We start from the raw sequence: 13,867 nt of genomic DNA, 5'->3' as shown, positions 1-13,867 counted from the left end.
GAAAAACTAGTAACACACTAAGAGTGTCCTCCAAGGGTGACTGGGAAAAACTAGTAACACACTAAGAGTGTTCTCTAAGGGTGACTGGGGAAAACTAGTAACTAAGAGTGTCCTTCAAGGGTGACTGGGAAAAACTAGTAACACACTAAGAGTGTCCTCCAAGGGTGACTGGGGAAAACTAGTAACACACTAAGAGTGTCCTCTAAGGGTGACTGGGGAAAACTAGTAACTAAGAGTGTCCTCCAAGGGTTACTGGGGAAAACTAGTAACACACTAAGAGTGTCATCCAAGGGTGACTGGGGAAAACTAGTAACACACTAAGAGTGTCCTCCAAGGGTGACTGGGGAAAACTAGTAACATACTAAGAGTGTCCTCCAAGGGTGACTGGGGAAAACTAGTAACATACTAAGAGTGTCCTCCTAGGGTGACTGGGGAATAGTAATATGATCACAACTGGTCTTCCTCTGACCATCAGTAAAACCATTGGCAAAGCAGGGCGTCCATTTGGTTGTGCAGGGTTGTACAAGTTTGCAGCCACATCCAGTCAGAATAGGGATGTTAAATATGATGCCGGATGTAAAGTGTGTGCACTCTTTGCATGTTAATAACCATATCAACAACTATTTGAGGGGTCTGAAGTAGACCTGTTGCATGCAGAAGTTCTGTGCCTTTCCAATATATTCTCAATTTCAAGTGGTAGTCCAAATTTCCCCGACTTTCATCCAAAACAGACTCTATTACCGGACTACCTATTGTATTTATTTATAATTAACTTTTTATAGTCCTGAACATGCATGAAATAATTGCCACTGGATGTTAAGTAACCAACAATCAATCACTAAGTGTGCGTTGCATCATAGTCCTATTACATATACACAAGTAGTATTTCAGTGTTTTATCACCATTGCTTACTGCTTCACAGATATATAAATAATAGGGGCTGTTTAAAACAATGTTGAGGGTTTACTTTTCAAGAATCAATAAATCAAAATGGTCTGGTTTTGTGTGTAAAAAGAGTGGTGTTTTATGAAATTGTTTGTCAAGGTTTTTTTTGTGCTTTTCATCATTTGCATAATCTATGAAGGAAGATGATGTTACTTATATATGTTACCTATTGATAAAGTGACTTGAATAACTATAATTTTATTTCATATGTTCATTATCATGAAATTGAGACCAAAACTCTAATTTGGCATTAAAATAAGAAAGATCATATCATAGGGATCATGTGTACTAAGTTTCAAGTAGATTGGACTTCAACTAAATCAAAAACTACCTTAACCAAAAACTTTAAACCTGTAGCGGGACAGATGGAGGGAGGAACGGACACACAGATAAAAAAAACATAATGCCCCTCTACTATCGTAGGTGGGGCATAAACATAAATTATGTTATCATACTTTTCAAAGTAATTAAGGTAATTGCATGCAGCAGGTGTTTTGAAGATACTTTACATTTATAAACTGCAAATTTAAAATTTTCAAATTTTTCAGAAATATGTCGTGTTATATTATGTCACAGCTTGTTGTGTCGGTCAAGCACACAGCATGGTCCATAACATTTTCATGGTCTTGGACCAACAGAAACCATGAGATATTTGCTATTGGGCTTTATTTACCAATTCCACCCACCCTTTCTCTATTGGATAAAAGTTCTTGATGATTTACAAATGACGAATTTTGTATCAGTCAAAAAGTGAAAGGGAAGTTCTTATGGTAGTAATTTGATATTCAAATGCATGGTTGGTGAATTTAATGCCAGACATTTAAGTTGGGTTGGGTGATAACGTTCTTGATTTGTGATAACATCACTATGGGGAGTCACAGTATTGTAGTTTTTTTTAGAATAAGATAGTAAACCAACAACACGAGGAGCCAAATCATCGAAATTAAAACAAGAATTTATGATTTAATTTCCAATGAGACAACTCTCCGCCAGAGACCAACTGACGTTGAAGTTGGGAACTACAGGTCACCATAGGGCCTTCAAGGCGGAACAAAACCCATAATGCATAGCTTGAAGATCTTTAATTATAAGTCCCCGAAATGACAAGTGAAAAACAATTCAAACGATACAATTATTAACTAACGAACTGATTTATGTACAAAACAAAAACAAATATGATATAAAGCCACAAAGTAAACGATAACCACTGAATCCTGATTTTGGGAGAATTACTTAATCTATTCAACAGAACCTTTGTAATGGAAAAAAAATACATCATCTATAAAAAATTATTTTTAGGAAACATGCATATAAAAAATATTGTTAGATTTGTTTTGGAACACATGATTGCAAATAAGTGTAAGATTCGTAAACGCCTTCTCTCTTTTTTCCTGGCCTTAAAACTGTTCCCACGGCATGTACACTCTTGTATTTGTATTTGACCTCTTTCACTCTTTGAAGAACCTGTGCTGGTGTCAGGGCCCCAGGTACATCCTACAAAATAAAAGACAGTATAAGTATATTGAGATTTGAAATGTTGGATATGCCCATACATTGCAAAATGGGATTGGGGAACATGTCTTACTCGTGTTTATTGGATATATTTCACACTCTTCAATTTTAAATTGCCAAATACCTTCCTACCGTTGTCGGAAAAGTAATTTTTCCATATCTTTATTATACTTGTAGATCGAGAAGTATAAACGAATGACCGACAATTCGTGTGATTTCAGTATTGCTCTCAAAATCGTGATTGCCTTGAAAATTAAGGGAGCTACCATTTGATTTTTATCGGGGGGGGGGGGGGGGGGGGGGGGGGGCTAGGATGAAATTTGAAAAAAATAGGCAGGACAGGAGTTTTGAGTAAAAAAAAAAGGCAGGATGAGACACTTTGCAAAAAAAAGGTCAGGATAAACTAATAAAAAAAGGCAGGACCGAATAGAGTGAACAATAAAAAGGCAGGACAGAGATTACAACTAAAAAAAATGCAGGACAAAATTTTTCATCCTTATTTCTCATTATACTCTGGAACATATACTGTTCCCAGTTTATATACTTCACCTGTTTATTTGCGACGATGAGAAGTTGAAGGTTTTCTGTCTTATTCTTCTCAGAAAACTGTGACAGTGCTGTCTTTGCTTCATCTATCCTCTGATGATTAGCAGCATCCACAACATACACAACGGTTTTTGCCTTGAATTCTTTGAGAAATTCAGACCAGTATAACCTTGCTTTGATCAAACCACCACCAGCACCGACTAAAATTTATATGAAAAGAAATTCTTTAAATAAAAAGGCTAAACATATATCTGTGTGTCGCAATCACTTGACTATAACTTTGTATATTTCTATTTGCAACTTGAGATTCACCGTTTATAAGTCAGGAGTCTAATTCGTCAAAATTATCTCCCCATTACGCCAGTTCATTTTCACAATCGTAGAAATGGAAGCCATTGTAGGGATGACGCGCTACCAAAATTGCTATTGGAAACCGATAAATTTATCCACATTGCACCATTACGATCCTTATATGTCAGTTGTATTTTAAAAGACAAATGTATCAACTAGCTAATGAGCATCAGTTAATAATCTTGTCTGCATTGATTCAACTTAAAACTATTGTCTGATCGGTTGTCAGGTAGAATTTTCGAAAATTCATAAACATTTAAAAAAAATTCTAATTAAATATTTCGTGGAAGGGCAGACTAGATTTTGTTAGTGTATGAAGACTATAAACCCTAGTAATCACACACAAAAAATTAGAATTTTTCGAAGATATGCATTTTCATCATCCAACTTGAAAGACTGTCGTCAAGTACTTTCAGTAAAAAAAATAGCTATTCGAACACACCTTCTCTGTTTTTGTGACTCATTAGATAGGTATTTCACTTGACCCATATATTTCATCTTTTAGTACTGTGATTTTTTTGTGTTATAAAGTCAACCTGTAGCTTTAATATATAAAAATGATAGAATCTGAAGCGAGACGATGTATGAAATATTCTTACTTTGTACGATATCAAGACAAAATACTCAACTCAAACACGCCCTAACATAAAAAGGTGCACTCGATTTTCTCTTTTCGATACAATTGTTATCCATTTTTTGGAATTTTTTCTTCCGTCACATAATGGAAGGGCAGACACGAAAATTACTGAACTAATAGATTGATACGTTTTCAGTCTGTGGTAATTTTTTCATAAAAATCGGAGGTTATGCATTTTCTTCATCCAACTTGAAAGATACCCATGTCGTCGACTTGATATCTAATTGTTCTGCTTAACTATGTACTAGATAAATTGAAAACTTATGCAAATGGTGTTTTTAAAATTAAACACCTCGTAATTGAGAAGAAAATTGCAATTTTGTTTGTTTCTATTAACTTTTAAATTTTTTGTCACTATAGTAAACAATACAGTAAACATTTATCGCCTTCTCTAACAAAGAGCTTCGATTCTTTTGTTCTATTTCAACCTGGTTTCCGACTGTAAGCCACAATAAAACCTCAGTGACTTTTTGACAAATTACCTAAACTTCAAAAGCCTTCTTCAGAAATATCGAACAAATTACAAGCAAAAATTTGTAACCACTGAATACCAAGTTTTCCCAACCTATTCAGTTGAGTTATTTATTATAAAAGTAAAAGTGTTCAAAATAAGCTTTTCTAGGGAAGCCCTTACATTCCCAATGATACATATTTGCAAGCACCAAGACGTGCTAATGTAAGTCTCTCAGTATCAGATATCGCAAACAAACCTTAATAAAATTCAATGAAGCTTGACCTGAAGATCACAGTGACCGACTTTTCTACGTCTACCAATACGCGCCCACCATCAATAAGTTGATTGTTTTGCCTCTTTTGGATGCGCATTTAAAATTTAGACAAGAAATAGTATTAATTGATTTGAATTTGTGCTATACATCATATATACAGTGAATTTTAAAACGTCTTGGAGTTGATCTAGATCATCTCATGTAGGTAAGTCTTGACGCATTCAAGACTACCTGCATTGGTGGCAGTATGTGGTAGGGCATTCCAGTCTCGTATCGTCCTTGGGTAAAAACTTCTGGTGGGTACTGGTATACAGCCTATGATACATCCTTATACACAAATTTATATTATTAAAGACTATTTTGTACGTGAAAACAACTCAAAATTATTGAAGTTAATCTCGATGTGAAACCAGCCAAATATCATCCTGGTGACTTTTATACCGTGGCACATGAATGCATATGAAACGCAATTGATTAGAGTACATATCAACCATTTTCGTAGAGCTGGTTGGGCAAACGTTAATAGTAATATTTTGAGAAAATTGAGGACGGAAAACAATCACTGATACAGATCAGCCATTACCATGAAGACTAGCAACTTACTTTCATACAAAGAATATTCTACATCTCCAATGGTTCTCCTGATGGAATTTACCCCACTGGTTGGCTGAGGGTAAGGAATCTGGTGTCGGGATTCTCCTAGGGACTGCAGGAAGCAGGTCTTTCCACTACCATCGAGGCCAATAATCAGGACCAATAACTTCCTTGACTGTAATGTATTTTAGATTAACAGATTGGTTTTGTTAAGAATTGAAGACGTATCTTTTAAAAAATATTTGTTTGAAATTAAAAAAGAATTTAAAAAATCTATGGCGGCGACTTTTGCGGTACATCATATAAAGAATAATTAGACAGTTGATTTTGATAATTATGAATACACCTACGTAAGGATTTTTATCAATAGAAAAGTGGTTAAAGGTACAAATTCAAAATTCTCCAGAACTGAAAAAACCGGCATTAATTTAGACGCGGCTGTTGAACTGTATATATAAGTAGTGAGAAATTGGACTATCATCAATAGTACGTGTTGGTGCACTACCACAACTCCAAACGCAGCAACCTTAGTGTGTCTTTTTGCATGTTATTTCGTATATCAGATAGAAAATGTATGAAAGGTTTTACATAGATGAATTTTGGAGCCATTTGTAACTTGCTTTTCGGTGTGAGCCTAGGCTCCGTGTTGAAGACCGTACCTTGATATAATTATAATGGTTTACTTTTATAAATTGTGACTTGGATGGAGAGTTGTCTCATTGACACTCATACCACTTAAATATGATGCTAAAGACTGATATTACACATAAATCATGTTAAAAGGAGTGAACGAATTATAGATGTCTTGACCAGTTTAGGTAACAGGTAAGTTTGAAAATATGCAAAGGTTTGATACATTTTTTGTTATGATACTGCAACTCTGATACGTGAGCTTTATACGGTCACTGGCATTGTATGTGACGTTTACAATGTGTTTCCATAGAGTTTTGTCTATGACGTCGCGAAGGAATGCAGGCTTGCAGAATTTTCACGTTTTTCAAATTCAAAATTGATTATTTCTACCTAAAATATTTCATTTGCAACAGTTTTAAATTTGAAATGTAAAAGAGAAAAATGTTGTTGTATCAATAATTCCGAGTCAACATTTTGTTTGCACTTAGGCCGGTGACTAATCGGAATGATGCCTGCTGATTTTTTCAATTATTATTATAATTTACAGACAATGAGATAGACCCAAGTGTAATACAACTAAAAAAATGATAGTTGATGGATGACAAATGAGTACTCGTCTGTATTTGGTGTTTATTCATGAGCTCTATTGATGCGGGCGGATATCAATCATTGGCCTAGGAGTAGACGTAAAATAGATTATTGTGACTAAGAAGCGCAAACAAGTTTTCTTTAGTCTTATATAGTCTAATTTCGTTTTTTATTTTTTATTTCATTTTTTTGGGTCAAAAATGTCTTATTTTGAAAGTTGTGACAATAGCTAATATATATGACATTACAAAATAGGTTGGACGGACAAAGTACAAGAACAAAATAATATCTCTACAGAATTAATTCTAGCCGTCTCAAATTTTAATAAACAAATGACTGCTTGCTGCTATTTTGTTGTTAAAAAAAGAGGGACGAAAGATACCAAAGGGACAGTCAAACTCATAAATCTAAAACAAACTGACAACGCCATGGCTAAAAATGAAAAAGACAAACAGAAAAACAATAGTACACATGACACAACATAGAAAACTAAAGAATAAACAACACGAACCCCAGTGTCGTGTGCTTTATAAAGACCTATACGAAATGATAAAGAAACAGTATTATAGGGTCCTAAATTTCCATTGAAGAAAGAGGAGTGTTTTTTAGGGGGAAATCAAGAAAGATCTGAAAAGATACGTGAACCGTAAGGAACATGTAACAATATACTGGCTATATCCTTGCATTTCGTTATAAATTTAAACGTTCAAGTAGTGCAATCGTAGAATTGATTCGTATGGAAAAAAACAGCGTTAAAAACAGACAATAATTAAACAAGTAGCCTTTTTGGTGTCATTGCAGCATGCAATGGTATACTTAGACAAATCAATTATGCAGCTATATCTTCCGGATAGGATACTATTTGTTTTACCTAAAAGTAGGGGAGACTGGGGTTGATTGTGACACGGGTTGAATGAGACAGTGACTGTAAATCTTCCTTTAGAGAAGAAATTATGGCATATTTAGAAAGTTTTCGTGAAGTCTTTTTCAAATTGCATCGAGATAGAAATGGTTATGCCATAGAAGCGTTTTGAAGATTTTATGAAGTAAATACTGAAAATCTAAGCCGTAAGTATTTTTTCCGATGTTCGAAATATTTTTTATGCTATTGATATTAATGATACCTTGTAAATAATCAAGATATATAAATGAAGATAAAAATCCGGGGCTCAATGTGTGATATCATATAAAATCCAAGTACAATAAGTTTCTCCACGCCTGATCGCCACGTGACCAACACTTCATAGGGGCAGGTTGATACAGCACAAACGGGGCAGGTTGTGACAACCTCAGACAAGTATATTGCGAGTCTTTTCGACCATTAATTCCAATAAGAATTATTTTCAATCCAAATAAGGGATATACACAAACAACATCTGACATAAAACACTTTTGTTTCCGGTGTTTTAGTTTCAAAGTAGGAGAAAACTAGATTGTTCAGTCAAAAAGACGTACAATTGGACAGTGAGGAAAACTTATGAAATAATGCAACATAAATACAATGTAACACAAAATGATATTTTCATTTGAGCAGCATCTGCTATATAAAACCTTATCCACAAATGGCAATGCAAACCACACTCAATCACATACCAACGCATCAGTATATCATTTAACTGCATTATGTATATATGGCATATTATATATATATTCTTATGTCTTATAAAACAAAGCTTTTTCATACATCTTAAACAAAATAATTTTTAAAGGGTAATACCCTTTCAGTCCAACATTACACAGAAGTATGGTTGTATTTGAGCAGCATCTGCTAGTTTTTCTTATACTTTTACAATTATGTAATGGAGTTTATATGACAGCACAAACGGTTCCTTTTCTTTTTTTTTATCTTCGTTCATATATCTTGATTATTTTACAAAGTATTATTAATATTAATAGTATTTTTTTTCGAGCATCGTAAAAGATAGTCACTGCTTAGACATTCACTATATGGCATTACCATGTCTGAAATGTCTCGCCTGCTTTTATTATAATTGAATTTCATTCATATATAGATAAAGGAAGATGTGGTGCGAGTGCTTCATTCATACACATACAGTAGACTATTGCATATATTTCTATGGGTATCTGTGATACGGACATGATAACTGATCCATGATATGAGGTTGTCGGTTAACACTGTCTGAATGACATGATGATGTACACCTTGCAAGAATCCAATATACATAATACCAAACATAGAAGTTATCATACTAGTAACTAAATATAAGTGCGGTATTTCATATGACAAAACAGTTCCTTGACCATAAAAATGAGGTCAAGGACAAAGAATACATGACTGACGGAAAAGCTCTTAACATTAGCGTATTTCACGCGCAATACAAGGTATGACCCATCTAGTAGGTCTTCCACCTTCTGAAATTGTGACAAAGCATGTACATCTGAACATATGAACAGGACTACCAGTACTGTATGTATGTCACAACTTACCCCAACCCCTGTCTCAACGTACCCCGCACACGGGGTAGGTAGTGACATGCGATAACCCCATTAAATCGTCAGATGTGACTTAAGAAATAACTTTAGTGGATTCAAATCCTTTTAAAAATGTACACGAGATGTTTGTCTAGTTTGCTACGTCTAGTGAGAAGGCTGCGTATAATTGATTTGTATGTATAGACAAGAACATAAAAAGTGTCTCATTCAACCCCGGTCTCCCCTATAATAAAGTATATTCCATTTTAGCTATCATAGTTTTTTTTTTTTTATTGGAAACTAGTTTTGAAATACACAGACCGACTGCACACCGTGTACAACTTCTTGATCAGAAGTAGCTATAACCGCATGATTATAAGAATCACTAACAGGAGAAATTGTTGAAGTTATAAGATATGAAAGTATGTGTGCAATGATTTTCCAAGTGTATATACAAACCGGTGAACCAGAGTGTGTTATTCTCTCGAAGTATTCATCTTCAAATCGCCACCATTTCCATATTTTGTACAATCCATATGCTGCAACTGTAATTGCAGCTGCTCCTACAACAAACTTGTCACTGAAAATCCACTCGTACGACATTACAGATGCTCAAGAATGCAAGGACGTGTACGTTGCCATAGAGCGTTGCTGTGATGTGATTGTCTTTTGTGTCCAAGCGTTGTGATTGGTGCCAGTTGTGATTGTCGATAGTAGTAGCAATTTGTTGTGATTATAAATAAATAAAATAAATAAATAATCTTTATTTCAAGAGGATGATCCCATTAGTTAAAACTAATCTTCCTGAGAGTCCTCAAAATAATAATAACATATTTATAAGTACATAGAGTATTATAAAGTTATATTATACACAATATACAATTGTATTTAAATAATAATGAAAAAGCATATTAATTTGCACAATTGATGAAAAATTTGTAACATTTTGTTTTAAAAGATACAAGTGTATTACTCATTTTTATTTCATTTGGTAAACTGTTTCATATTTGAGAACATGAATATGTAAATGTTTTCTTTAAAAAATTTGTTTTTGGTTTTGGAAGATTTAATAGTTTTTCATCAGCTGAACGTAAGTTATAATTTTGATTATCAGTAAAATATAACGTTATGAGTTATGATTGACTTTCGTGTCTACGTGTTGTGATTATCTCAAATATCAGAAAATTTTCAGAAACTAAGGTTTCAATTTCCTCAACCAAAGTTGACCTTAAGTAGATACATTTGTTTTTTTCTCTTCTATAGTCATGTAGCTCCTATCATTTCCACGATTTTCTGCATACGATAATGTCGGTACCAAGTAAGAAAATGACAGTTGTTGTCTATTCGTTTTTAAAAAATGTGTTTGAGCTTTTGAGTTCGCCATTTGATTAGGGACTTTCCGTTTTGAATTTTCCTCGGAGTTCAGTATTTTTGTGATTTTACTTTTTCCTATGTATTTTAACATCCGTGACTTTCAGCGTTCTTGTGATGGAGGTATATCAAGAAAAGCTTAAGGATAGCACGAAATTTCAAATTTTTATTTCAATTGTGCAAGATTGCTTCGTTATAATTGTCTTTTTTTTCCAAATATTTTACACACATAAGTTGGCTAAGTCGACGTAGCAGATTTCTCTCTTATAATTAACAGAGATAGATTTATAGAAAAGAAGATGTGGTATGATTACCAATGAGACAACTCCCCTAAAGGACCACATGACACAAACATTAACAGTTATAGGTCACTGTACGGTCTTCAACAATGAGCAAAGCCCATACCGCAAAGTCAGCTATAAAAGGTTCCAAAAATGCATATTTTTCAAGATTTCACAAAAAAGCAAGTTCATTTTGTCTTTCAATCTTTACACGCATACAATGTATGTGTCAATAATTGCCATTATAGACATGCGCACGCCTAATTTCTCTTCTTTAATTTGAAACAATTACTTTACTCTTATATCAATGACAATGCTAAGGCAAACATTCAGTCAATGTTTTGAAGCAAGTCATTTAAACGTGTGTCCTTAACTAAAAGATGTGGCATGAGTGCCAATGAGACAACTCTCCATCCAAGTCACAATTTATAAAAGTAAACCATTATAGGTCATAGTATACTAAGGCAAACAAATATTCTTTATAAAGCACAAAGGTGTCAGTATTCACCTCAGAAACTTACAAAACCTTTGAATAGACTTATTAAGAAGGGATATAATTACGATACTGTTGTCAAGTCATTAAAGATTGCATATTTTGGCGTTAATATTGAGTCACTGATAAGGTCTTTGCATCGGAACTAAACACATTTATTCTAAAAACAGTTGTTGGCATGACACGGGTTATGTTCTTCTCATATATGTTATGATGGTATGATACTAAACCCCTAACGGGAAGGATTGTGCCTGATGTTCATATGATGAAATCATAATCTTTCAGTCAGTTTAATTGAAGTCTGGAGCTGGCATGTCAGTTAACTGCTAGTAGTCTGTTGTTATTTATGTATTATTGTCATTTTGTTTATTTTCTTTGGTTACATCTTCTGACATCAGACTCGGACTTCTCTTGAACTGAATTTTAATGTGCGTATTGTTATGCGTTTACTTTTCTACATTGGTTAGAGGTATAGGGGGAGGGTTGAGATCTCACAAACATGTTTAACCCCGCCGCATTTTTGCGCCTGTCCCAAGTCAGGAGCCTCTTGCCTTTGTTAGTCTTGTATTATTTTAATTTTAGTTTCTTGTGTACAATTTGGAAATTAGTATGGCGTTCATTATCACTGGACTAGTATATATTTGTTTAGGGGCCAGCTGAAGGACGCCTCCGGGTGCGAGAATTTCTCGCTACATTGAAGACCTGTTGGTGACCCTCTGCTGTTGTTTTTTATTTGGTCGGGTTGTTGTCTCTTTGACACATTCACCATTTCCATTCTCAATTTAAACTTGTGTCCTTAACTAGAAGCTGTGGTATGAGTGCCAATGAGACAACTCTCCATCCAAGTCACAATTTATAAAAGCAAACCATTAAAGGTCAAAGTATACGGTCTTCAACACGGAGCCTTGGCTCACACCAAACAGCAAGCTATAAAGGGCCCCAAAAATTACCAGTGTTAAACCATTCAAGTCTAACATATATGAATAAACAGATGCGCCACAAGCGCATGATACGCTTGTCGTCTTATGAGTGAAGTTTTATGCAATAATCATTAATAGTTTTTGAGATACGGCGCGACACCAAAAAGAATTCAGATCCTTAGATTGATATAACTAAGAAGAGTGCAAAGTTTTAATCAATAATCATAAATCGGTTTTGAGATACGGCGCGACATGTGACCCCCCCCCCCCTCCTTTATTTTTACAAAAAATCAATAACTCTAAAATAAAAAAAAATTTCACCAAAAAGTATACAGATCTTTCGATCAATATAACTAAGAAGTGTGTAAAGTTTTAAGCAATAATCTTAAATTGTGTTTGAGATACGGCGCGACATACCCCCCCCCCCCCTTTTTTTTTTTTTTTACAAAAACCCAATTACTCTTAAATAAAATTTTGAATCATCACCAAAACGTTTACAGATCTTTAGATTAATATAACTAAGAAGAGTGTAAATTTAAGCAATAATCATTAATCTTTTTTGAGAGAGAGATTGGAAAGCGTGGCTGTTCCCAGGAGAAGGAGGCTTCAGAAGATTAGCAGTAGAACGTTAATTTTGCTGGTTATGGCATCGTCGAGATGATCTGAGCTGGAAGCCGAGTGCTGATGAGCAGAGTTTTGGGCCCCCTCTACCGACCAGCCAAGCGGAGGTCGAAATATTTGGCGAAGGATGGAACCACCGGCGGAAGACATCAAACCACATGCAGAGAGCGACAGAGATTCAGAGATGAGAGAAGATGAGCAGTCAAATGAATATGACAACAGAAAAGCAGAATACAAGTATAATCGAATTGAAATTATATTACATGTTGTAAAGACGAATCTAGGATTGTATAAAAGCTAACTGTCTAATCCAGGCTTTGATCTGATCTAATCTGCAGAGACTTTTATGACTGTTGAACTTGTGACCATAATTTAGTGTTATGATTCAGCTACGATGTCTCACAAATTCCTTGCAGCTTAAAAATGGTAATATTAATAAACTGTCGACCATATCAGATTTCTATAAAGATCATAGAACACGAAAAATGTATTTAGACCACTTGTTAATAATATAACAAGTCAATGAGTGGATAGTACAGGATTTTATATTGTCTAAACCTAGTTTTCTAAACAACATCCATTTTAAGGCCGGTTTGCGGTCCTACTAAAAAGCGCCCGGGAGCGCCCGGAGAAAAGAAAAAGCGCCCGGGGAAGATAAAATAGCGCCCGGGAGAATAAAATAAATAAAATTTTACAACATTAATGTTTTCTTGAATAAAAAATAAAAATTTTGCTTGTTTTGTCCTAAATATAAATGGGGATATACACGATGCTACATCTAAAGTGTACATGTAGATGGTGTTTTTGCATTTTTACATTTTAGATTTCAATTTTTTTTATAGTAAGTAAGTAAATATAAACAAGAGTTTATAGAAAAATCATGAACGATATTGTCTTCGATCAAAACGTATATTTCGTTATTTAAAAATAAGCATTGCCTGAGGTCTAATATTCGCAACTGCATGGTGAACACTTTTCAAAGTTTTGTATTTTATAAAACACACTTGAATTGACGGTTGAAGATTGTTGAAGGGTTTCAATATGCCTGCCACTAAGAAAAGAAAAGTTAAACCTACTGCAAAAGATAAAGCTAATATGATATTCCGGAACTGTGGGATATGCCGTAAAAACTGTAAAATTGCAAGCATCTGCTGTGACAATTGTGATACGTGGTACCATCTACGATGTGAAGAGCTGGAATTAGCAGACTATGA

At 34.4% G+C, this 13,867-nt stretch overlaps 1 protein-coding gene across 1 annotated transcript; it reads right to left on the bottom strand.

Annotated features, from left to right (window-relative positions):
* Positions 1-2,220: 2,220 nt before the first annotated feature.
* Positions 2,221-9,617, bottom strand: LOC139520313 (uncharacterized). Its single transcript, XM_071312850.1, has 4 exons — positions 9,427-9,617; positions 5,323-5,488; positions 3,007-3,203; positions 2,221-2,439 (listed from the first exon to the last, which is right to left on the bottom strand). Exons 1-4 carry the CDS (start codon positions 9,568-9,570, stop codon positions 2,269-2,271), a joined length of 678 nt encoding a protein of 225 aa, XP_071168951.1. The 5' UTR covers positions 9,571-9,617; the 3' UTR covers positions 2,221-2,268.
* Positions 9,618-13,867: the final 4,250 nt, after the last annotated feature.

The sequence above is a fragment of the Mytilus edulis genome, chromosome 4 (assembly GCF_963676685.1).
Source record: "Mytilus edulis chromosome 4, xbMytEdul2.2, whole genome shotgun sequence".
NCBI lineage: Eukaryota > Metazoa > Mollusca > Bivalvia > Mytilida > Mytilidae > Mytilus > Mytilus edulis.
The sequence above is the reverse complement of the archived record's forward strand: the minus strand, read 5'-3'. Positions and strand labels throughout refer to the sequence as shown.

Bases quoted from the DNA above. Each gene is read 5' to 3' on its own strand.
- LOC139520313 (XM_071312850.1), bottom strand. From the start codon at position 9,570: ATGTCGTACGAGTGGATTTTCAGTGACAAGTTTGTTGTAGGAGCAGCT. The intron at 5,489-9,426 runs GTTTGTATATAC...AATACATTACAG, and splicing joins TAACACACTCTGGTTCACCG to TCAAGGAAGTTATTGGTCCT. The intron at 3,204-5,322 runs GTAAGTTGCTAG...TATAAATTTTAG, and splicing joins AGAATATTCTTTGTATGAAA to TCGGTGCTGGTGGTGGTTTG.